Consider the following 25,039-nt stretch of genomic DNA (forward strand, 5'->3'; position numbering starts at 1 on the left):
CAGATGTAGAATATAGTATAGAGAATATAATTGTGAAAGAATTTAGTGAATAGCTTATCTGTAGCAACAACGACAGACCTGACACTATGCTCTTGAACTCCAGAAGTGTGAATTTTGAGGGAAAGATGGCCGGATTTGACCAGATATCGTGCTGGGAATATTGCAATATCTCTCTAGAAAACGTCAATAGGTAGGCCCCTACAATGCCAGATACTTACTGAGCTGATTGGGGCCTCAAAGCGTCTGGAGAAACGAAAACAATGATGGAGTCGTGACTAGGCGACCGAAACAGGCAACCACAAGATAATCAATCAAGGACCGCTAGCTCCGCTTCGGTACGTACCGCACATACCACCAGCGTCAGGACTTGGTGTGACCTGGCGGAATTTGACTTGTAAGCTCCGCCTGATTTGGTCTGTGAGTGCCGCTGTGACCCAGTGTGACCAGAAATTGCAGAGCCATTCCAAAACATGTGTCGTCTTTTCGGTTTTGTTCCGCTGCTCCAATGCTTCAAGTTCTTGCTTATTTTTCTACATAGGCAGCTAGAACACTAAAAATTATATCTACTGGTCGAGTTCCGACAGTCTAAAGCTCAACGACTGGTGAGTTATTCACCTTCTCCCCAGACCAATTGCACCTATTGTCCAACGATAGTATAAATTTATTCATATTTGTCGTAATTTGAGCACACCATATCCTCAGAGCAATGAAATATCATGGCCCTCCGGGGCAGACCTGGACCCGGCATTTACCGATTCGCATTCAACGATTGATGTTCATGATCGGTTTTTTGACTTGCAAATCCTTTTTTTTGTTTTCTTTGTATTGCGAGACAGAATGTGTCAAACTCTTTACTGGCATGATATTTCGATTGGGTGTGTCAGATGTCGCGCCATTTAGCGGCATGAGCGTCGATCATTTGGAGTGCACCCAACCACGAAAGAGAATCACGAAAGAGCATGGGGAAGGCACGTGATGAACCGGACCGACAACCGACAAAAACCACGACAGGAATAATCACAGAGTAACGCACGACTATCAGTCAAACGACTGCGCGCACTTTCTATCTACTTTCATGGTTCATGGACAATATAAACTATAAACATATGGAGGGCTACAAGAGACCTTTAAAGAGCTTTCTGCAGATATATCTTCAAGTCAATTGGGGCTGATCCGTGCATAATAGAATAACGATCTACTCAGGAGGCCAATTCCCGGGCTACTTTGTAATCAATTATCAGTAAAAATATGAATAGCAGTCGACTTCAATTAATTGACGTACGAAGTATCTCTGGTGTAGTTGAGACCCTGTCTTTTCAATCAAAGCGATCTCTTCAGCAGTCAAATCGGGAACATTAACGGTATCAACGTATTCCCTCGCCCGCTCCGCTTTGGAAGTAGTTCTAATTCCATTGTATCAGGCTGTGTATAACAGCGTAATCTGCATGAAACTCACGTAATGACAAGGATACCGTTCTGCTTTAGCCACTTGTTCAAGACCTGACTGTCAGTGACAGGTTGTCCACGAGTGGTTTGCAATCTTTGTCTGATGCTTTCTATGACGGGATCTAAAGGACCACCTTTGCCGCGGAAAAGAGGCGATAAACCAGCGTACGACGAGGTGACAATGCCATGTTGTTTGTGAATCTCGAAAACGGGCTGAAGAGCTTTCCACACATATGGGTGAAGCTCAATCTAAGCGCGCGATGAGATAAGGGTGATAATTATAAACAAAGTAGAAATCGAACCTGGTTGACAGAAGGAGGAATGGTGGCAACTTCGAGAATTTCCTCGAGGTGCTCCACCGCGAAGTTGGAAACACCGATAGACTTTGTCAAGCCGTCCTTCTTACACTCTTCCATGCCCTTCCACACTTCTTTCAACTGCCCTTTATGATTATTTGGGGTATGAATCAAGTACAGGTCCGCCTGATCCAATCCAAGTTTCTTTAAGGACTCTTGCAAAGCGCTCTTTGGCGTTGCACCGGGTTTCAATTTGGTTAATTTGGTTGTTACGAACAACTCTGAGCGTGGTTTCCCAGACTGAACCACACCGACGCCCAACGTCTCTTCATTATTATACACTTGCGCACCGTCGAGATGGATGAAACCATTCTGAATAGCGACGCTCACAGCTTCTGCAGCGTCTTTACTGTAGAGGGCGGTTCCAGTGCCGAATCCGATCCAGGGGACAGAGTTGCCATCGTTCAAGAGGAGAGTTGGGACAGACATTATGCACGTCTGATAAGAGGGAATGCAGGAAAGAGGTGCAATGGATGTGAAAGGCGCAGACGAGAGGCTTATATATCTTTTATAAACCTGGTTGACTAAGAGACGAAGCCCTGCGGTCATAATCGCTCGTGACCGTAATCAAGGTGAGACTTTGCGTGCACGGCAGACGGCTTTGCTTTCCAGGCGCTGATTCCCAAGAATGCCAACAGATTCGCAAGTCCATTGGGAGATATTTCAAGGTATGTCATGTGATACCGATAGTGAACATTGTCCAGGTGACAGTATGGCGCACCAATGTTACCAATCTTCTAGGGATTCGCATTGGACATCGAGACTTCTTGATATCTGTGGAAACGAGGTTCCAGGATGCATAATGATTAACGGCAATATCAACTTGAAAGAGATAGTGAAAGGACTCCATAAACACTTGATCCGCATCCGGTCCACCGTGACCGTAGTAGGCCTGCCCTAAAGACCCTCAATATATATCACCCCGTTCCTTATTTTATTTTTCTTCATCTTTTAACAACTACCCAGGCGCCGGTTTACCACATGTTCGATTGTCGTACGTTTCAGTGACAATCTTTCATCTCTGAGTGCCTCAGAGCAGATTCCACGTTGCACTTACTTTGGCCGACCATCCTACCAAATATTCTATGGATGAAGTCGGTCACCTGGTGTACCGACAGATCACACCAGTCAATATTTGTTTTGTTAGGACGTATTTTACAGAACAATCCATGTCTTGTTGATTGTGATTTATTTTTGTGTGAATGTACATTGTATTGTGCAAAAAACAGTTACAAGTCTCAGTGGACGAACATGCGACAACAAAGACTACTCTTCAGTTAATCCAATAATTAGTCTGCAGTCAGTGTCTCATCTAACCCTGCGAAACCTTCAAAGAACGAGCTGAAAAGATCGATAGCATGCTGGACGTCCTGAGTGCCTGCCGTCTCACGGATAGAATGCATTGACAGCATAGCATTACCCACGTCCACCACCCGAATTCCTATCTTCGACAACATTGGTCCAACAGTTGAACCGCAAGCTCTGATGTTGAACAACAGATAAGTGACAGCGACATCGGGCAGTAACGCGATATGACGTACATATCATTCCGTACTTCGAACTCTTGCACTTTGCCACCTTTGCGCTCAACGAGCTTCTTGACTATGAAAGACCCAATAGCATCGCTGGAATACCTTTGCTGCGCGTTTGTTTTGATCACGATACCACCGTTCATAACCGGCTTATGGTTATCTTCATGCTTAGAAGTGTAATTCGGGTGCACAGCGTGGCCCATGTCAGCCGATATCAAAAATGACCGAGCCACGGACTGAGATAGAAGCGAAGGGGTCGGTGAAAGCCTACTCAATAGCGATGGGATCAACGAGGATTGGGCTCCGGAATTTGATACGCTACCGATTTCCTCATGGTTAAAGAGAGCAATGCAATTTACGTTGCCTTCTAGCGTACTGAAAGCTGGGAGAGAAGCATGTCCTGAAAGAGCTTCTACAGCACAGAAACTGATGCACAGGGTAATCAGTTGGCCGCCAAACCAAGAGGATACCGGGAGACTCACGAAGATAACAAGTTATCCAGGCGTGGACTGAAGATGAATTCATTTTCAATTCCACCCAAAACGGAGGGTTGGGTGTCATAAAGTGCCCTGAACGATAGTCAGCTGGGATATGGACGAATTGATTGCGCAAAGAATGCTTACAGTTCAAAGTCATGTATTTCTTCGGGTGCAATGGAAAGTTCTTGGGCTAATGCGGCAAGAAGAGCGGGGTGGTGGTTTTCTTGAATGCTTGATGGGTTGGCATTGGGTTTCGGGACGTTACTTTCCTTACCATCCTCAGAAGAATCTGCGCCACCATTTAATTGCGAGGCGATAAGTCCGAGGATGGGCACAAATTCGGTTTCCTTATTGAATTTCAACGAATCATTGACGTTTCTATCCACTGAAAAGAAAGCGCTGAAATATACCATAAACCAAGCCATACATGGGTAGATGAAACTTACAGTGGATTGCCAAGGTCGGAATGCGCAAGAGAGGTCTGTCGATCTTGACGAGCTTTGAATTGAAGCTACCGTCGCGTTGTGTTACCACAACTCGACCTGCCAAAGACAGATCGCGATCCAGCCACGAATGCCAGATGCCTCCGCCATACGTTTCTACTCCCACTTGGAGATAACCAGCTTTGGATTTCTTCGAGATTGGTCGTACCTAATGTGGAATATGATGTAAGGCGAGGGAGGCTATTGTGGAATTCACAACTCCCGGCGACTCACACGAAGATTGGGGCTGTCAACATGAGTAGCCACGATAGAAAGGCCAGCTCCTTGTCTCCAGCTCCTTGGAAGTGTAAACGCGAGGAGTGAACTCTGGTTCCTGATGGTTCGACCTTAATCAACACGGAGATGGGACTGCATGGGACTGCACTCACCTCGTGAAATAATACCTCCCCCCAGGTGCTAGATTTTTCTCCCAGTCATCCTTTTCTCTGATCTGAAGTACTAGATTCAAATACGAGTCGAAAGCACTGGTACTATCGTGGCCTTACCTTGGAAAAGCCAGCAGCCTCCAATCGTGCAGATGCGTTGTGTACGGCGTGGAACGGTGTTGGAGATGCGTTTACAAAGGCCAAGAAGCGTTTAGCGGCCTCAGGACTTGTTGGATAAAGCATCATATTCCTTTGAAGATAGTATGGGACCGTGAGGGATACCACTGTGAGTGCTAGTTCGCCTTGTTATCAGTGTGTGCATTACGGCATCACAGCGTTCGGAGTTCGAAACATCTTGATATAATATTGCGATCCTGACATTTATTAAATCGAAATATCACTGGTCACCTGACCGAAATTGGTCCTAAAAAGTATGTTTAAACCCAAATGGGATTAGCTCATACTTTTGAATTGCGCTTAGCCATAAAACTATCAAGCGAGTTCGACCACTTTGCAGATGCGGTTGACTTTATTCGGTTTGTTCTCGGATTAGTTCGATTCATCATGTCAGGTTCGACATAACATCCATTCAAGTTTTTTTTTTTATACAAAAACCGGCTAGGAATGTCTGAACGTTGGGAAACCATTTTTCACCATGTCCGCGTCCAAGGATCTCATTGAGCTCTTTCGCCAACAGGTGGAGCTTCAACCCACAGCTATTGCCATCCAGGACGATCATCATACCCTCACTTACTCAGAATTGGAGCGATGGTCGAATAACCTTGCTCATGAAATTCGCTCCCGTCTCAAAAACAATCATGAACAAGGTCATAATATAGTCGCAGTTTTCATCCCTCGTTCAGCTCTTCTCGTCGTCTCCATTTTTGCCATTGTTAAAGCAGGCTTCTCATATTTGCCTCTCGACATATCCTCGACATCAACCAAGCTTGATTCTCAAATTTCGCAAGCAGGTGTTTGTCTTCTGCTAACTGTGTCATGGCACAAGCTGCCTACTCTCGAGCAGGATATCTCTTTCGACATAGTCCCTTTCGTTGATCGTACCTGCGTTTCTAGCCATACTGAGCTGCCACCATTCGATCCCGACCTGCGAAATGATATTCTTGCTGTATTATTCACATCAGGCAGCACTGGGCCCCCGAAGGGAGTCCTAGTGAAGCATGTAAATGACAGTCTCACTACTTAGTTTGTTTTTTCTGACGTTGATCTTTTCATATAGATGGGTATTTTGAATCTGGTCTATAACCCGGTTATGGATATCCAGCCAGGCGACCATGTGGGGATGGCCATTAATCCCGCCTTCGACGCTTCTGCAATTGACATATGGGGCACTCTTTGTCACGGCGGGACACTTTTTGCCTATAATGCCCCCTTGGGAGACGCTGAAACCGTCGTCTCATTTATCCGAGAGAAAAAAATTAACAAGCTTGGTCTACCGACTCCAATTTTCCATCATATCACTAGTGACGTGTCCAACGTGGCCTCTCTGACTACTACACTTCGCATGTTGTCTGTTGGTGGGGAGAAACTGAAAACCGCTAGTGTCCAGAGCTTCTTCCGCCATGCATCCACCGCTAGTAGCCTGAGCTTGATCAATGCGTATGGCCCTTCTGAAGCCTCTGTCTGCACTACAGCTTTCGCAATATCTTCGTTAGACATGGCCAATGAATACGATGATTCGACTTCCCAATCTATTCCCATTGGTCGCTGCATTCCTAACGCCAGCGTATACATTTTGGATGATAATCTTCATCCTGTGGACACCGGTCTTCCTGGTGAGATATGTATTGGCGGGGTGGGTCTCGCTGCAGGATATATTGGCCAGGAGCATCTGACAGCAAAGAAATATGGTGCGTACATTCATCCCCGTCCAATTACTATTACTGGTGTTGAATCAATATTTCTCAGTTATGGTCAATAATCTCGAAGGACATGGTTCTTCGACTCGGGTTTATCGTACTGGTGATATCGGCAAGTTCGTCAAGTCTGGCGATGAACTTCTGCTACACTTCATGGGTCGGAATGATTTCCAGGTACAGATTCGTGGTCAGAGATTCGAGCTTGGAGAGATAGAGGCCATTTTATGTGCTGGACCTGGCGATATTGGCCAAGCTGCTGTCGTCGTCGCTGGAGATGACAAGCTCATAGCTTATGTGGTTCAAAATGTTGATATCGACTATCAAAAGTCACCAGATTTTAAAGCTTCCCCGACTCACAACCGACTCGGTAATTCTCATACGAAACCTGCCACGACTTCCTTCCGTACCCACGACTTGATCGCAAGGTTGCGCAAACATTGTCGCGAGAGACTTCCGTCACACATGGTACCTCATCGTATCATCATCAAAAACAGTCTACCTCTCACACACAATGGCAAAGTGGACCGGAAGATGCTAGCTGAACCCGGAATGTGGGTGGAGAACCAGCCCCCTGGTTCTATGCTGGAACTAGATTATCCCAAAAGCGAAACCCAAGCTTGAGTTCAAGCTTGTAGGGTGTCGAAGAACTAGGCAGCATATCCGATTTGGAATGAACGTAAATAGCTTTTGGACATTCTGACTCTGGTTTGATGTGAATTACGTTCCTCTTCAATCTGACTTCATCGTATTAGGCCTCCATTCATTTCGTGCTCTCGCACTCCTGAGTGCACTCCGCACCCAGTTCTCTGTCCTAGGTCTCCCTTTGCGTGTTATATAATACTTAATATCCCAATACCCAATTGTAACAGCTTTATACTTAGGGGACTAAATTGAATGTTGCTCGAGTATACATGTGGTCACAGATCTATGCAAAGTTTCTGCTCAAACTTGAGCGTCGTGATCTGGTCGCGAAAACGGTCGTAGACAAGATTTTCCTGAAAGTGCACTTAGTAAAGCTGTCTCGTCATTGGTCAAACTGTCCACTGATGAAACGACTAGAATGAACTACTAATGCTAATGTAATAGAAGTCGCGGTAAATGAGTACAAAGAACCCGAACAACAAAACCAAAATCATTTGCCCTCTCCTGACAAAGCAAAAATTGTAGCCGACTACATAACATACTAGCTACAGTATGATATTGCACAATGAAAATACGGAAGTCTGACATTAACATCGCATACTGCAACCAATGTGCAGCGAATACACCAGAAGTAGAAAACGAAAGCCTGATTGACAAATGAAGGGATGACAAATGGAGTTACGCGAGAACGTCTGGAAAGTTTTAATCGCTAAAATACCAGTACGATGAATAAAACTGTGAACAGTCTCATTCCTTTGAGCGCACGATATACCCACCACCACTGTGTCGACAGTATGCTGGTGGAGGGGCATCAAGCTCGAAGCTGCCAGAGATTGGTGTGAAACTCCCTCGTATCGTACCACGTTCTTCATGCAACGACGTTGGGTGATTGGGCGGTAGCGAAGGTGAGGGATATGGTGGCGATAGGTGTTTATCCAACTTTAGAGCACCAGAAGGACCGTATTGATCAATTGGATCAGGATCAGAAAAGTCCCAAGCTCCATTGTCACGCTGATGTGCAACACGAAGCTGAGAAGCTGGTGTGGTCTCTATGCAATGACGGCACATCAGACAAAAAAAGAAGTTGGTCAAATTACGGGAATTGAACTTACTGAAGCCAAATTTGGGGGTTTCCGAGGTAAGTTTTGAAGAGCCTGATGGTGTGAAGAGCGGTGTATTTAGATTCAAGGTCAAGTTACGCTTTGGATTGGAGATCTGGCCATATTCTTGCGAGGGACTAGTAGGCGCTCGGCGTAATCGGAGAGTCAAGCAGGTGATGAGAGTGAACATGAGGATGCCGACAATGGCAACGGTGATAGCCAAGGCTGCAACGCGCCCATTTCGTGGCGGAGACAACGAGGTACTTGAGGTAGAAGTCGGAGACGCTGGATCATCTATTGTGTCGGTGAACGGCATTTTTTGGGGCTGTTGTGGATTTAAACATTCAGATACAATAAATGATAAAATGAACAGAATGCCAGTCTCGTCCAATACGCACCAGTAAATCTAAGTTTTGCAACTGGAGAAAAAAGAGTGTGAAGGTACAACAGATCCAAAGATATTGCGAAGATTTCTGCGAGGAAGAGCGAGAGCCCCACCTTTTCCATGAATAAATAGTACGACTGAAACCGCTGAATAACTTACTATTCCTAATAAGGAAGGTAGTTGTACGAGAACCGATATCTGCACTACCGTGGAGCAGCGAAGTCGCAGAAATCCTGGTCGAGGACAGTCTCCAGCGTGAATGAGAGAGCAAAGACTTGGAGCAGGATGTGGTTCAAGTCAACAGACGTCGGAACACTTAGCGCTGTTCTCCTTAGTTCTTCACTCAAGTCGCTCCAACGAAGCTTAGAATCTAGGGTCCAAATGTGCTAGTGTGGGAATGCTCACTTCGCATTCACGTAAATTACGTAATTTCATATTTACTTTTCGGTGCCGTCCATGTTTGGCTATTCACAATTTCTGTGACTCTGGGATAGCATCAGCCTCGTGCATAACATCCTACTTTTCTGTTTTCCAAACTGCCTCGACAAACCACTTTTGCAAGGATAAAATCGAAAGAGGGACCACCAGAGACCCTAGGAAAATCTGAAATCCAGTCCTGGTTGGCCGGAACATCAACTTTGGACGACATGGAAAATGGAGATTCCGAACGCGATCTGGAGTGGAGAAGAGATCGTGTGCTTGATGAATGGCCAAAAGCTATGGAGATCGCGCAGAGCAGACTCTTAACCAGTAGTACAAGGACACGCATACAATTTTTACAAGAAGAGTTGCTACCATTGGCCAAGCATGGGAGTATGTGATCCGAATGACACGTCCCCCGTGCCGATTTTGATTCATCGTTTCAGACTTGAGTCTAAGCCAGACAATGGACATATTCAAACTATTAACACAAACGTATCCACGGTATGTTGACGCAGCATCTAGAGAAGCCGTTGAGGCCATTGGAATGGATATAATCAAGCGAGATGAGCTCCGCGGCGACCCCCATACTTCTCCAGACGAGTGCAAGATGGGAGTGGCTGAGCAGGTTCTAGGCTGGTTATCAAATGAGGTAGGGAGAATGTCCAAACGCGGGTCTCCCAGGTCAGTTTTCTTTATATTCTGCATGTTTACCCACTAAATCTCTTGCTAGTTCGTATGCTCCTGCCGATATATTTGTGCTGCTCAGCTGGACTTGTGGACTCTATACCACATGTCTCCAATCTAACCCTGACTTTACACATATCGGTACCTGGAGGGTACTCGTCGCTATAATGGCTGCCCTCGTAGATATGCTAATGAACAAATCGACTCGGACAAAACCCACGATGCAGAAGAGTGGTCTTGTACGCTTACGTCGAGCTCTTCGTTCAACACCTGACAGTTTACCTTCGCTAATATCGACGGTGATCGCAGAGGCAAAGTCTAGTCAAACACCACTCGTACAGGTCGCTTTACTCAGTACTGCAATTGACGTAACAATTCGTCTAAAAAACGTGAAAGATGATTCTTTGACTCGAATATCTTCTCAAGCAAAGGTTGGCGTTTGCACTATTTTTAATGGTGATAATGACAAACAAGCACTTAGGATGATATAGTAAATATTTATACTTCTTCCGTGCTCATGTCTAAGTCTCCAGTGCCATCGCATTCTTCTGTGCGTTACACGCGTTATCGTCTGCATTAGCTTATCAATCGTTCATCCAGATTGCATTGCATGATTTCATACGGACATCAATCGGACCAGAAGACTTAGTGCAAACCGTTCTTCCTGCGATGGAAAAGGCTTTGCTGCGCTCTCCAGAAAATTCCCTCAGTGGTCTGTGTATTCTATGGTTTGCATGAATGAAACTGACATCTACTCCAGTTGTTAGGGACTTTTTCATTGCATACACCCACCCTCTGGAAATCGATACTTTCAAAAAAGTCGTCTCATTTGCTTTAAATGCTGCGAAGTCCAATAACGCAGTGGTCCGTGGTAATGCGATAGAACTTTTCAAGGTTGCAATGACACATCAATCATCGGAGTCATACTCGGAGTTTACAGCAACAGAACTATTGGCGTTACCCAAAGCTGGAAAAACAACTGGTCCAGACCATCGTGTCGCGTTATATTCCATGCTACATGCACTCTCACCCTCGAATGCGATTTCCTCCAATATAGTACAAATTGTTCCTACGCTGGTGCTGAAAGAATCACAAGATGGTGCTATGGCTATCTTAGCATCCACACTACCCTCTCATCTTGTATTCCTCCTTCGTTCCGATATCGCGGTACCCTCCGATGTATCAAGTATCATTGCTAAGGAGATGAATAATACAAAACCCGTAATCCGCCGCGCTTTTTGTTTACTCGCAGGTGCGACACTTTGGGAAATGGGTGAACTGAGTACAGATGCCTCCATTGTATTCGCCAAGGCCCTCTCCGCATCTTTCGAGATCAATCTCAAGAACGTTGCTACAAATCCATTGAATTCTACTGTAGGACCATTAGAGGGATACATTGCTATATTTGCCCTACTTGGTCCTTTCAAGCGTTCTGGAAGTTTTGGTGAGTATCATACTTTCTGAATATTATCACTATCAACGTTTTGATCGATGCAAACTATGGTTTCTTCCGCGCTATCGTGCGTTTAAATAGATGATATCGTCTCACGCAATACCAGCGCTCAGTCACTGACTGGTACCCCTACGAAGCCATCCTTCCTCCTATGGGATAAGGTTTATCAGAAGGTCAACGATCCTGAAGACGAAAACTGGCTATTACGAGCTGCAAACGTAGCGCTATTTTCCTTGAAAGCCGACCTATCCAAGAACGAACAATCGCGGTTTGTTAGCACTATCTTAATCATGAGAGGTATAAACTGATCACTGTTTTAGCACTCAAATCGGTTCTGTATATCTTCATCTTGCTGTCGAGAGTCAATCTCTTCAGGTCAGGAGGGATACCCTGGGCGTTTTAGAGGCGGCAGTGACACGCCAACCTCAGCTTGTCAATCTTATCCTTCGGGAAGCTCTCTCCGCATCTTTTACCCGAGATAAGCTACTTCCTTCAAAGAGCACTATCAGCACTACCGAAGAGCAAGATCAGCCTATCGCTCCCAACCAGCGACAATTTGCTAGTCTTCTCCTTTGTTGTGCCTCCCTGAATGAACAGGTTGACCTTGCTGTAAGGGAGACCTTATTGGTGGAATTGATCGCTTTAGGTCATCATCCATTAATAAGTACGTTTTCAGCTCCCTTTATTGCTTGCATTAATTCACGTGATTATACCGTTCTAGGCGGACAGTCTCGACAGTTATGGATTGAGCTATGCCAGAAAGCCCATGTTGATCCTTATGACCTTGTCGGCAGGAATATAGATAACATTTTCAAGATTATTCTTACTGCGTCCACAGTAGAACCGAGGGTGAGATGAGCCATTTTACAGTATCAACATTATCTTACTTTCCTATGCCGCTTAGTACGGTTTCACAGAGGCAAGCTATCGAGCCGTGAGTACTCTTGCGTTCGTTAACCCTGGAAAAGCACTCCCTCGACTCGTGGAGCAATTGCGAGTGGATATTGATGCGGAAACGATCAACGGGCTAACGGAATCTGACTTTGGTATCTGGACAACACCAGAAGGCACCACTTATGTTGATGGTATGTTTCGTCCTAGTCTCTTTCCTTTCCTTTCATCTGATTCACTTCTCAAGTTTTGTCGTCGAAGAAAGTAAATGAAGGGCCCAAAAAGGGTAAAGATGCGGATATTGCCAAATGGGAGGCTGAACTTCGAAAGTCTTTGGCCAGCAAGAAGACCTCGGCGGCAACTTTGTCGAAACAAGAACAGGCTCTCGTTCAAGCCCAATTGACTAGAGAAGCTGCTGTCCGTCAGCGAGTCACCAGTATCAAAGCTAATTTACAGCGTGGATTGGCTTTCATCGGAAGCCTCATTTCCAGCTTGGTCCCAGAGTTCCGTCACTATATTTCAAGCATCATTTCGTTATTACTGGAAGGAGCTTTGAAGAAAGGCCAGAGGTTGTTAGGTTCGGAGGCATTTCAGACATATCTGGTACTTGCACATCTTTATTGAGAGAAGGACCACGGTTTTGACCCTGGACTACAGGATTTGGGGAAATGTAGCTCAGACCGCCTCGAGACGTTCCGGAAATGGATTGGTGTCGCCACTCTACGAAGTTTGGACATCGATGCGGTAGCGGAAGAGTTGCAAGCCGAATCCCTCGATCGTGCGTTCCTAAATTGCTAAAGGCAGGTCAAAGCTCATCAACTTCAACAGTTTTGATTATTCGAGTTCTATACCGGCTGCGCTCACTTTCTGAGCAAACCGCATTTGATGCACCAACCTTTGCTTACATGTTTCCTTTATTGGCTCGAATATTATCGAAGGGAGGCGTAAGCGCAACCGAAGAAGAGGAAGCTCTTGAGCAAGTTACCCTGGTGCTGGATATTATCAGGTTTCATTGTAGCGAATGTATGCTTATTTGGCTTTCATCTATTGCAAGGTCGCCTATTGATGTTTCGTTCAAGTTTCCGACCAGTCTTTCCCCCGGAATGAGACAATGAAGCTTCTTCTACATACCATTAGACAACAACCAAGACTCAGCAAAGAAGCGTCGTCCATTCTCGTCGGCATTGGTGAGGCTATCCATGCTAACTCTAGCCGAGAGGAGATATCTGTTTTGATAGATGGGGTTTTACTGCAAGAAGTGTATGCTCGAAACTCGTGTCTTCAGGCTTTGCAGGTGATGGCATTTCCTGATATTCGAGCTTTTCAGTGTACTCATACAACCTCGACAAGCCTTTCGACTTGACGGACCTTGATTGGTCTCCAGAACTTTGGGTTGCTAGCTATGATAACGACGAACAAAACGCCAGACTAGCTCGGCATGTATTCGATGACAACGGATTAGATGTTCCTGAGTCCTTCCTTACGCAACTCTTGGTTTACTTAGGTAAGTATTATACTTGGTGAGAGAGTGTTGCACTTCTTAACGTTTTTCCTTAGATCATGAAAATGTATATGTTCGCACCAGTACTGCTTCAGCTATCGCAGAGGCCGTCGAACATTGGCCACATACAATTAAGCATACAGTAGATGCCTTGCAAGAACTCTATCGTGAAAAGGCAAGTGGCCCCAGTCAACTGTAACGATCGATATGCTCAGTCTCAGTATAGGCCAAAATCCTTGCACCCGAATTTGACGAATATGTGAGACTACAATTACACTTCTTCACGAATATTCCTCACATGTCGCACGCAGGGAATGGTAATTGCACAAAGCCTCGATCGCACAGATCCTTGGACAGCCCGCCTTGCGATTGCTCTTACCTTTGAGAATGTTGCGCCGTCTTTCACCGAAGATGTGATTGAGCCATTCTTCACGTTCTTGATCAAGCAAGAAGCTTTAGGCGATCGAACAGCGGAAGTTCGGCGTGGTATGCTAAATGCAGGTACTGCTGTAATTGATCTTCATGGTTCCACTCGACTGGCTGGTTTGATTTCAATGTTCGAGGAGCATTTGTCCCATCCGAGTCCAGCTACGGAGGCCGGTGATCAGATCAAGGAGGCGGTCGTGATCCTCTTTGGCCGTGTTGCAAGACATCTCGACTCGTCTGATGCCCGTATACCAAGCATTGTGGACAGGCTGGTCGAAGCTTTGAAAACACCTGCAGAGCAAGTGCAGATGGCGGTATCTGATTGCCTAATTCCTCTGGTTCGTTTGATGAAGCCACGCCTGTCTCAGCTAGTCGATCGCCTCTTCGAAGAACTCTTTGATGGTCCTAAATATGCCTCGCGCCGGGGTGCTGCTTATGGGATAGCAGGTGTGGTCAAGGGAATGGGAATAAATAGTATGAAGGAGTTCAATGTTCTTGACCGCCTACATGCTGCCACAGAAGACAAAAAAAACTACGAACCCCGCCAGGGTGCTATGTTTGCTTTTGAGACCTTATCCAGTACTCTTGGAAGGCTTTTCGAGCCCTACATTACAACCATCCTCCCTCTGTTGCTCACTGCATTTGGCGATGCGGTAGCCGATGTTCGAGAAGCCGCTCAAGATACTGCTCGAATTATCATGGGTAATATGTCTGGCTATGGAGTCAAATTGATCCTCCCATCCTTGCTTTCTGGTCTCGACGAAAAACAATGGCGTTCGAAGAAAGGCTCAATCGAGCTTCTGGGCATGATGGCATATTGTTCACCTAGGCAGCTCTCCCTATCGCTGCCGATCGTCATCCCTCGCCTCACTGGGGTCCTGACTGATACTCACGCTCAAGTCAAGACATCTGCTAACCGGAGTCTTAAACAGTTCGGCGAAGTGATCAGCAATCCCGAGATTCAGTCATTGGTCCCTATATTACTCAAAGCACTGGTTGATCCGGCCAAAACGCCAAATGCCCTCTCGTCTTTATTAAAGACGTCATTTATGCATTACATAGATCATTCATCCTTAGCATTGGTAGGCTCAGGCTTTTACACTATTTGGATTCTGGTATGCTTATGACCTTCACTAGGTTGTTCCAATATTGGAAAGAGGATTACGGGAACGAGGTGCAGATACAAAGAAGAAGGCTGCACAAATTGTAGGCAACCTCGCGTCCCTAACGGACTCGAAAGATTTTGTCCCTTACTTATCTAGCCTGTTGCCCATGGTCCACACTGTACTCGTCGATCCAGTCCCTGAAGCGAGAGCAACAGCAGCTAAAGCTTTGGGTACACTTGTAGAGCGGCTCGGTGAAGTTCACTTCCCCGATTTAGTGCCAGGACTTCTCAGGACACTCAAGACGGATACATCTGGTGTTGATCGCCAGGGTGCAGCTCAGGGTCTCAGCGAAGTTTTATCAGGTCTTGGGATGGAGAGGCTCGAAGGACTGCTACCCGATATTATTGCAAACGCTCAGTCGCCTCGCAGTACTGTCAGAGAAGGATTTATGTCTCTGCTTGTATACCTTCCATCAACCTTTGGTTCTCGATTCCAGCCTCACTTGCCGAAAATTATATCTCCTATCCTGAGTGGCCTGTCCGATACGGAAGAATATGTGCGAGATGCTGCCATGAGAGCAGGAAGGATGGTTGTGACGAATTACTCGAGCAAAGCAATTGATCTTCTTTTGCCCGAGCTTGAGCTAGGCATGTTTGATCCAGGTTGGCGAATCAGGGTATGTCTTCTTTTGTCTGATGAAATAATGCTCACATGTGATACCAGCAATCATCTATTACACTTGTTGGAGAGCTACTTTTCAAGGTATCTGGAATAAGTGGAAAAGCAGAGATAGAAGAGGATGAAGAGGCTGTTGAAGCCCACACAGCGGAATCATCCCGTCGTGCACTCACAGATGTACTTGGAGCCGAACGTCGCGACAGAATCCTTTCTGCACTCTACCTAGCTAGACAAGATTCCGTCAATGTCGTTCGACAATCTTCGATACATATCTGGAAGGCCCTCGTACACAATACTCCTCGAACAGGTGAGGGTATATTTTTTGTTCTCCGTAGCTGTGCTAAATGCTATGAAACAGTGCGCGAAATCCTTCCCGAGTTGGTGGGTCAGATAGTGAAACTGAGCTCCAGTCCCGAATTCGAACAACAGGAGGTCAATAACCCACTATCTATGTTAAGTATGATGCTCATATTTCTAATAGACTGCAGGACGTACAACGACCGAGCTCTGTCGCAAGTTTGGAGAGAAAATACTGGGCGATATTGTCCCTATATTGCGATCCAAGGCGCCTTCATCAGATTCAAGAACCCGGGAAGGAGTTTGCTTGGTGCTTTGCGATGTCATGTAAGAGCCATAGCACAATCATCCTCCACTGAAAATTCACGCTACAATAGGGAGAGCTCATCTGATGTTCAACGCGAGGGGTACGAGGAAGATATCATCACTATAGTCCGCAATTGTCTCGTAGATGACGAAGCGGTCGTTCGTTCAGCAGCGGCCAAGGCATTTGATGTTTTGCAAGAACATCTGGGTGCTAAAGCTATTGACCAAACTATTCCGACATTGTTGGAGGCACTCCGTCAACCTGGAGAGAGTTCGGGTACGGCTCTGCAAGCACTCAAGGAAGTTATGTCGGTAAGTATTCTGCAAACGTTACCAGCAAATAAAATCTGACTTGTTTTTGTAGGTCCGCGCATCAACTGTGTTCCCAGTTTTGATCCCAACACTAATCGCTACACCCATGACGGTCTTCAATGCTCGTGCACTGGCATCCCTTGTCACGGTTGCTGGAAACGCACTGAGCAAACGTTTGACAATCATTCTTAGCGCTCTAGTTAAGGTCCTCGAAGATGGGCAAGACGAAGAAGTGAAAGATGCCGTAGATGAAGCATTGCGTGCTTTACTTGCGTCTATCAGTGATCCCGAAGGCTTGAATACACTAATGCTTCTTCTTCTTGGATGGTAAGCGCCTTAACTAAATGACGTTGAAAATATTATTGATCCATTGCTCAGGGCCAAACATGACTTGCCCAAGCGGCGCATCAGTGCCTGTGACCTATTTTCTATCTTCTGCGAAGAAACTGAGCTCGATTCATCAATTTACCGCATTGATTGGATACGGCAACTCGTGTCTCTTTTCGAAGATTCCCAAGTTCCTGTCCACACGGCAGCTTGGCGTTCATTCGATATTTTCGTGAAGTCGTTACCAAAGGACGAACTCGAGCCGCTCGTCGTGCCTCTTCGGCGCACCATCGAAGGGACAGGCGCTCCTGGGCATCATGTGCCTGGCTTCAGTCTTCCTAAGGGTGTCGCGCCAACTGTACCTATCATCATTGCCGGTCTCACGACAGGAAGCAACGAGCAACGTGAAAATGCTGCCTATGCAATTGGCGACCTGGTCGAGCGTACGGAAGAGTCTGCTATCAAGCCTTTCGTTGTTCCATTCACTGGTCCACTCATTCGTGTTGCGACGCAAGCAACGACGTACCCCCCTGGCGTAAAGACTGCCATCTTGAGTGCACTGTCGTCTATGCTTGAACGTATCCCAGGCCACGTTAAACCATTCTTTCCTCAATTACAGAGGACGTTCGTGAAATCTGTTGGTGACCCATCCAGCGCTGTTGTGCGGACACGTGCAGCGGAAGCTTTAGGAATGTTAATGCGCAGTCAGCCAAGGGTAGACCCCGTGGTTGTGGAACTAGTGAGTGGCGCGAGAGCAAATGAAGAGGAAGTAGCAGCGAGCTTTATCCTGGCACTGTCGCATGTGGCGCGAAGTGCATCATTACATGCCGGGATCGGAGAAAAGGCAAGAGACTTGTGTATTGAGCTCGTCGGTGAAGCATTTAGAGAGAGTCACGATGGTAAGTTGTCTCATCTACTGTGCATTGAATCTTGTTAAATCAAAGCAACTATAGACCACTATATACAGGCCACTGCGACGTTTATCGCATCTCTATCCGCATATCCAGATGCTCTCAAACCATTAGTAAAGTATGGTCCATTTTATTGAGTTCGAGGCTATGAGTAAACGTTCCTTTGCAGCGCATACCTCGTTTCGGGCACCCCGGCATCTGCAATATCATCACAAACAATACTCGCTGCTCTAACATCAACTGAATCCGAAGATTACGTTGATCCGAAAGACACCATATTTGCAAAACTCGGGGTCTTGCGTAGTATTGCTGCTAAAGTGAAAGAAAGTGCCTCGAACGAGCGGCCTGTGATCGCACGCCCAGCACGAGAGGCGAGAGAAATATTAAAAGCCATGGCGGCAGATGGAGAGGAGAGCTTGGCAGGAATTTTTTGATGATATTAAACGACCTTACGCTTTCACGCACAATAAGAAACAGAAATCACCGCACTGTCACCCAATAGAATTTTGTTGCATCACCCTGCGAACACCAGAGAGAGAAAGTGGGACTCGTCAGGGGAGGAAAAAAGGGTAACCATCCCTCAACAACCTAAGTACGAAACGCTGAGTGGCAAATCAAATTGTAAAGTTGTGAAATAGAGCGAATGATTTCATAATGGAGAATGGATTTTTCTCTGTGGGACCCAGTTCACACCATTCTCAATACATTTCAAGGGTAACCAAAATGCGCACAAGCTAGTTACTGCCACTGAGTGAGATATTCACGCTCCGCAGCTCTTCTATGTAATTAACCAGGGGCTTATCGAACCCTAATAATAAACAGATATTCGTTGAATTACCAAAATCTCAGATCAGTGTCCCGCTACGAAATGTATTTACGCAGCATGGGGATATACAGGGTCCTCTTCTAATAGACTTCCTTATAGAAGCAACACCTTGAACTTGAAGACCTGCTATCTTTGGGAGGAGGCTATCCATGCAGCTCTTGATTGCTCCGGACTTCGGATTGTCATGCCCGCTTAGCTCAGTGGTAGAGCGCGTCACTCGTATTGGACATGATGAGGTCGGTTGTTCAATCCAGCCAGCGGGCACTTCTTTTGCTGATCTCCATGGATCAATTCTTTTTGGCCTCGATTCTCAACGCGTATGACCTGCGTACAACAGAGGAAGATCCGCATTGACATACCGTATGCTCCTCACAGAATCTTGCGAGGATTCCTCCCAGTCAGTTCTCATTACGAGCGCTAGAACCGTTGAATGCTTATTCTTGCAGAGTCTTAACAGGGTTCGGTTTCGACAACTTAAGGAAATGTATTCCAAGTTGGTGGTACACCATTGACGATTGTCTATAGACCGTCACACAAAGACAGCGTTTGATTTCACACCAAATGTATTTACATCGAGTGTGATATAATCTCCGAGAAAATATAATACCTTAACTTACATTAAGTATATTCACCCAGAGAGCCGATACCAAGTGAATATCTGCTTTAGGGACACACCTCTGAACTCCATAGCGTTATCATCGTATGAGGTAGAGGACGGTTGACGACGGCACACAACCATTTGGGATGGAAGATAAACTTCGTTGGCAAATTGCAATGAGCATAACCGCATATAGTGGTTGAATTCAATCCTAAAAGAGATTAGAAAAATGACGATTAGCAAATCATTGAAGAATGCAGGCAGTAAAACGGGGAAGATCAGAAATAAAAGGCAATATCGTGTTATCTCCAGAAGAGTCAGAACAGGTCTGATGATACATTTCATCTTTATATACGAACGTGAAAAGAGGGATACTCACAAGGAAGTGACACCATTAGGAGAACACGACAATTGTCAAAAGACAATAAGAGTGAAAGCCGACGAGACCACGCAAGAAAGAAAGGATGGCAAAGACAGCTTTTCAGAACATCATGGACATCGTCAGTCTAAAGAAAAAACCTTAAGAATGTCCAGAATGAAACTCCGCGGGAGTTATCCGGTGCTATACAGTTTTCCTGAAGCACGTGACATTCGATTTTTGCTTCATTCGACAACTTGCAAATCTATGATTACTGTGTTTTCGTTATTGGGGCTGCTTCATTTTCAAAGATCCACTAAAGCCAAGGGAATGGTACTAAGCTCTTCGCCGAGTCTTCGGTAACATGTCATATGAGCCAAGTTACGGGGATGGGCCCGTGTGCCTCGTGCTATCGTATTTGGATCAGTCTGAGCAACCCAACATAGGACCCCTGATAATCCCTATAGACAGTAGATTGTGTCGCATCCACGGTCTGCAAGCGCTGCTGCAACGGGGCAATTGTGACAATGTTATCTAATAATTGTAGTACTGTATTGTATTGAATGTCCGGCCAAATTCACAATGATTCATCCAGCGTTGAACTCGAACCTCAAGTGAGTGTGGCTCTGTGATCAACTATAAACCATGCTATATCGAACTTGGAGGTTGAAGAATCTACGCTTAACAACGTGAGAGACGTGTCCCTGACAGAGGTTTCCAGTCCGTGAGATCTTCGTGCAGACTCCGAGTCCAAACTCCACGCTGAACCCTTCAAATATATAGAGCAAATATCCTTTTTATTCGGAGAAATGCTCTTTCTACATCGATTGTCAGATTCATGAGATCATCCATCTGACGTGAAACATACATTTCTATTGACCCAACTCAAGGGTCTTTCTACACTTCTGGTATCTTGGCGGGGATTCTTTGTGTCAGTAACTTGTATCGCCGCACACGACAATTGTCAGAGATTTACCTCGCAGGTGACTGTAAGCCAACTAGGTTTCTAACAGTCTTTGAATGCCTGTCTCGCTCAAAACCACAAAACTCTTAACCAGTAAGTCTGTTCACTGACCCCTCGGAAGCACAGTTGGCTCAAATTGGCACAGTTTTATCTTTTGTGTTTATATGTCATGCCATACTTCTGGCCATCTTTAGAATCTGGCACCGGTTGTCTGTACAGCGATTTTGGTGGGAGGACGCATGGGCTGGGCTGGCTCTTCTTTTTGCCATAGTGTATGTATCTTCTGGCCTCATAGTATTATATTCCTCAATTAGTAAGTGTCGTTTTGGGCCTCATCAATGTCGATATTTCCATTATAACCATGCTGCTTCAGGTTCACATTCTATTTTCTTCATTGCAAACTACTGGCTATACACATATCTGTTCACGTGTATCACATGGTGCGTCTGCTGCTGTATGAAACATGACTGATATAATATTCATGGATTAAGGTGTGGATTTCAGGGCGGTTCGAATGAGCCTAGTATCTTCCATTGTGCGCCTCATACCGCCAACCCCAACTCGCCGCCGCCTGAGTATCGCTATTGGCAGTCTTTTCACCATGATGTTCACCGGGCTCCTGATACAAAAAACCTATGTATGCGGTGTAATCCTAGGTTGGGGGACTCATTGCTATCTAATGAGGTCCATGGTGATATTCGAAGCTTGCTGTGAGTCCTCAAGGTTCACCATTCTGACGCCTGCCACTACTTACCACGCCTAACGCGATTTCATTCCCGCAAACATTATAGGCTCCTGCATCACCGATACCATTTTGTTGGCAGCACCTCTTCATTTGCTACGGGACATTAAGCTTCCCAGAAAGCAGCGCAGAATGATCGCATGCCTTTTTTCCTCTAGCATTTCAATTTCCATGGGGTCGTCATTCAACTTCGCCATGCAGCTAGCTGAAATCCACCCTTTGATAGCCCCCGCCATCAATATTGAGGTCTGTCCAAGTTAAACTCATTAAATTCCCGAATGGGATAGTAACCGAAATCTCAGGCTGTGCTGACGTTTTGGATTTTTTGTTTAGGTTGCGATATCCCTGGTTGTATGCAATTTGCTCGTAATCGTTACGTTTGTCTACCGCCTTTTTCATAAGGAGGAAGAGGACGATTCGGATAGTTCCGAAGTTATAGAAGAGAGTAATAACAGTAGGGTCAACCACACTTCACGACAGACGTCCCAGCCGATATTCACGACTATCGATTTGGGTCAACTTACAAACGCAGACGAGACTATCCCGAGCGAAACGCTAGGGCAATGCGATGCGGGTTCTCTTGGACCTGACTCTTCTCTCAAAGCTGCAATTCTGCATTCTAGGACTGTTAGTTAATCCCTCGTGCAAGAATGGTTTTGCGTCTATATCAATCCTTGTAGTCCCCTCCACCCAAGCATGGGTGCCGACTTCAAGAGAGCCTGGTGACAGAACTCGTTGCCAATGATGTCTTGGCACATGGGGGAATTGTATCTTCTGAAGGTGTTTTATAGTACTGTACATTTGTATAATCTGTCTTGCTGTCTTTGTTTTGGCTTAGGGATAGCTTCTGTTTGGACGCTACTGCTATGTTCTGAATACATAATGCTATCTGCAGTGTCTCAGCAAATTTGTACTACAGTAAGGCCCTGACTGACGATGCAATGAGATGTACTTGCAGCACACGAGCCCACATGGAATCATTCTCTACCCAGGTCCTTAAGCAACTCATGCATTCTTGAGTTTCGCGCTAAGGCGAGAACATCGTTGCACTGACATGCAAGGTATCTCATATTCGACTGACCTTGTACTCCTCATCCCCGGTGGGCAAACGACGGTCATTCCATCCTCTTGACCACCCGTTGGGTCGAGACCTTCCAAGCTGAAGGTCTCCTCCATATCAAAACATAGACTTGACGCCCAGAGCAGTGCTAACTGAGTGGAGTAATAACCATGCATTAGTATATAAACATTTCTCATGATGACGAGTGCATTAAGTATTAACATAGCTCCTAAGCCGACGCTGCCTTCGGCTGTTCCGTAGCGGTGTATCCTGTAGGAGCAGCAACAGTTGTTGCACCTCCTTCCGGCTTATTCCCTGCCATCGAGTCAATCATAGTCCAAAGCGATCCTGACATCTCCTTTGCCATCGCCTCTCTGTCCAGCTCCAGCAGTCGCTCAAACTCGCCCTTGTTCTTTTCAATGTACGCCTGCTCTTCCCTGTACAGAGCTTGTGCCTCTTTACGCTTCTGTTCGAGGTAGGTGGGAGGTATAGGCGACGAGGAAGCCTAAAGGGGATGAGTGGTATGATAAGTAACCAAGCAAAAGAAGAGACGGGAAGGAGACTGACTCCATCTGAGCCCCCACCCAAAAGTGCGCTGAGCCTGAATCCACCGCTTGATAAGCCTGTCGCCCTGCCTTTCCACTCGTCTATATGTTTCTGCTTTGCCTCAACCTCCTTCTTGGCATACTCGATCGGGATGTCCTTCCCATGATATGCCTCGAGTATGGGGCGCACGTCCTGGGGTTTATAAATGCCGATAGCTAGACAAAAAAGGTAAGATAGAGCATCAGTCATAAGTATCAGTGTTACGTGGGATAGAAGGACGAACATTCAAGGAACGGAATCATAGCTACGAGACCTCGATCTCGGTGGTCACCTATCCACTTGGGAAGTATGATGGCATTTTCGGGATGAGATGATACATGCTCTTCATGCGTATCTAGCAGGATGACTTTTGAGAGGTCACGGTTTAGGTAAGAAAGGTCCTATTTTATTATTTGCGATCGCATGTCAAGTGGTAAGGGCTAAGATTTCAAGATGGAAGGCAATAATATGTACCTTTACGATCTTTCCATTTACGGACCGCGTAGCCTCACGGAAGAGCTTGTAGTTGATAAAGAAATTGTAAGGGTCGAGTTTTTCAATTATGGGGAGTGCAGTCTGTTAACCATATAGATTCCACGAATGAGTAACTGAATAGAAGATAAGACGGAGGAGACGTCGTACGTAGTGATGTTGTGTGGTGAAAATGACGACTTCATAAAACTGAGATAGATATGCGAGGAAATAGTCGACCCCTGGTCGTTTTGCGGTCCGCCACCCGTGTTGACGCTGTGAACCACGCGTATAGTCAGAGTCTGGTGACCTGGTATTTGCATGGAAGAAAAATAAAGACATACATCCCAAGTTGAAGTTATCAGGAGGTCATCCATGGAAAGGAGAAGTGTGTATGGCTTCTGATGAGGTGCGGGGAGAGGCGGGGGTAAGAGCTCGGTCCAGATAGGCTTATTGAAATACTGTGTATTTCATCCATTTGAGTATCAAGTGAAATATAAGAGTAAGGGAAAACTAACATCAAATATCTCAACAAACCTAGTCTTTGTGCGTGTCCATCGCGTCGAAGGGGCGTCCTCGATTTTCTGCTCAACAGCGCAATAGTCTCAGCCAACTACTTTGGTTGCAACGCATACATACGCACCACCTTCCGAGTCTGCATCTCCTCCTCACTCCAATCCCGGCCCATGTACGCAGCTTGAACACCGAACCCAATCAGAATCATCCCAGCAGTCAATCGACCCATAAACCGCCGTTTCCGCTCAATAGACGACAGCGAGTCTTTCGACGACTTTGCGCCTGTCCTTCCCTCGTCCGCACCAGGTTCTGCAGGCTGAAAGTCGAGGCTAGGCAAGACAGAGGTACTCGCAGAGGGCAGCGTCGACGTCGGACCCGGTGGCAATGGCGGTTTGGACTTGGAATTAGGCGACGTCGGCGGGGGCTGCGACGACGGTGAGGACGCCATGTATCTCAGTGTGGGCGCGAATGCCCGGCGGGGAGCGCCTCTGAGTAGCATCGACGTGTACATCTTTGCGAATGTCAAATGGTCCTGGTCGGATACGGATGTCGACCGCGCAGTGAAGTTTTTGGTTGTGGTGTGTTTGGCTCTTTGGATATCTTCGGGCTTTAGCGTGCGGCGCCACGCTGGACCTCAACGTTCATGGCGGCGAGCACGGATCTTTCAGCGACGAGCTCATTCTACATCCGAGTTTTTAGGACGTCTGTATAGACATTATACAGGTGCTACGATATTTCAAGACCAGAAGATGCCATCACAGAACACTTACGGAGTACGGACTATTCCTGAACAGCATGTTCAGAGCTGAACCTTCACTGGTAAAAGCGCACATGCTCACAAAGCAACCTGGGGCGTCAGCTCTCCAGATATATGCATTGCATCTGACGAGGATGCTATTCACTGTCGATCGGCGGTACG

The 25,039-nt window shown here is 46.1% G+C and overlaps 7 protein-coding genes across 7 annotated transcripts; 3 read left to right on the plus strand and 4 right to left on the minus strand.

The window, feature by feature from the left end:
* Positions 1–1,164: 1,164 nt before the first annotated feature.
* Positions 1,165–2,273, minus strand: SERLADRAFT_462946 (uncharacterized protein; the record flags this gene model as incomplete). Its single annotated transcript, XM_007316289.1, has 4 exons — positions 1,165–1,218; positions 1,283–1,403; positions 1,457–1,695; positions 1,749–2,273. Coding segments are annotated over 4 exons (897 nt in total), but the record flags the coding sequence as incomplete, so codon positions are not given.
* Positions 2,274–2,976: 703 nt separating this feature from the next.
* Positions 2,977–4,986, minus strand: SERLADRAFT_462948 (uncharacterized protein; the record flags this gene model as incomplete). The annotated part of the gene is made up of 8 exons (XM_007316290.1): positions 2,977–3,284; positions 3,344–3,760; positions 3,817–3,903; positions 3,958–4,198; positions 4,260–4,464; positions 4,530–4,629; positions 4,685–4,746; positions 4,802–4,986. 8 exons carry the CDS (start codon positions 4,925–4,927, stop codon positions 3,092–3,094), a joined length of 1,431 nt encoding a protein of 476 aa, XP_007316352.1.
* Positions 4,987–5,336: 350 nt separating this feature from the next.
* On the plus strand, positions 5,337–7,260 carry SERLADRAFT_414331 (uncharacterized protein; the record flags this gene model as incomplete). The annotated part of the gene is made up of 3 exons (XM_007316291.1): positions 5,337–5,861; positions 5,919–6,549; positions 6,608–7,260. 3 exons carry the CDS (start codon positions 5,337–5,339, stop codon positions 7,177–7,179), a joined length of 1,728 nt encoding a protein of 575 aa, XP_007316353.1.
* Positions 7,261–7,557: 297 nt separating this feature from the next.
* On the minus strand, positions 7,558–8,807 carry SERLADRAFT_462953 (uncharacterized protein; the record flags this gene model as incomplete). The annotated part of the gene is made up of 3 exons (XM_007316292.1): positions 7,558–8,249; positions 8,313–8,624; positions 8,699–8,807. The coding sequence occupies 3 exons, from the start codon at positions 8,805–8,807 to the stop codon at positions 7,948–7,950; spliced, it is 723 nt and encodes a 240-aa protein (XP_007316354.1).
* Positions 8,808–9,134: 327 nt separating this feature from the next.
* Positions 9,135–18,477, plus strand: SERLADRAFT_447426 (uncharacterized protein; the record flags this gene model as incomplete). The annotated part of the gene is made up of 28 exons (XM_007316293.1): positions 9,135–9,498; positions 9,552–9,789; positions 9,839–10,223; positions 10,274–10,342; positions 10,393–10,504; positions 10,553–11,236; positions 11,327–11,513; positions 11,566–11,909; positions 11,967–12,094; positions 12,150–12,330; positions 12,384–12,739; positions 12,794–12,914; positions 12,965–13,159; positions 13,216–13,430; positions 13,487–13,640; positions 13,694–13,812; positions 13,864–13,896; positions 13,949–15,145; positions 15,201–15,845; positions 15,893–16,154; positions 16,206–16,279; positions 16,329–16,471; positions 16,522–16,762; positions 16,815–17,089; positions 17,141–17,988; positions 18,043–18,118; positions 18,170–18,327; positions 18,348–18,477. Coding segments are annotated over 28 exons (7,734 nt in total), but the record flags the coding sequence as incomplete, so codon positions are not given.
* Positions 18,478–21,892: 3,415 nt separating this feature from the next.
* On the plus strand, positions 21,893–22,378 carry SERLADRAFT_462959 (uncharacterized protein; the record flags this gene model as incomplete). Its single annotated transcript, XM_007316294.1, has 1 exon — positions 21,893–22,378. A coding segment is annotated over one exon (232 nt), but the record flags the coding sequence as incomplete, so codon positions are not given.
* A 323-nt stretch (positions 22,379–22,701) lies between these two features.
* Positions 22,702–24,658, minus strand: SERLADRAFT_462961 (uncharacterized protein; the record flags this gene model as incomplete). The annotated part of the gene is made up of 8 exons (XM_007316295.1): positions 22,702–23,053; positions 23,116–23,309; positions 23,378–23,534; positions 23,608–23,709; positions 23,776–23,880; positions 23,949–24,065; positions 24,123–24,188; positions 24,248–24,658. The coding sequence occupies 8 exons, from the start codon at positions 24,629–24,631 to the stop codon at positions 22,778–22,780; spliced, it is 1,401 nt and encodes a 466-aa protein (XP_007316357.1).
* Between the last annotated feature and the right edge of the window lie 381 nt (positions 24,659–25,039).

Source organism: Serpula lacrymans, assembly GCF_000218685.1.
Source record: "Serpula lacrymans var. lacrymans S7.9 unplaced genomic scaffold SERLAscaffold_5, whole genome shotgun sequence".
Taxonomy (NCBI): Eukaryota; Fungi; Basidiomycota; class Agaricomycetes; order Boletales; family Serpulaceae; genus Serpula; species Serpula lacrymans.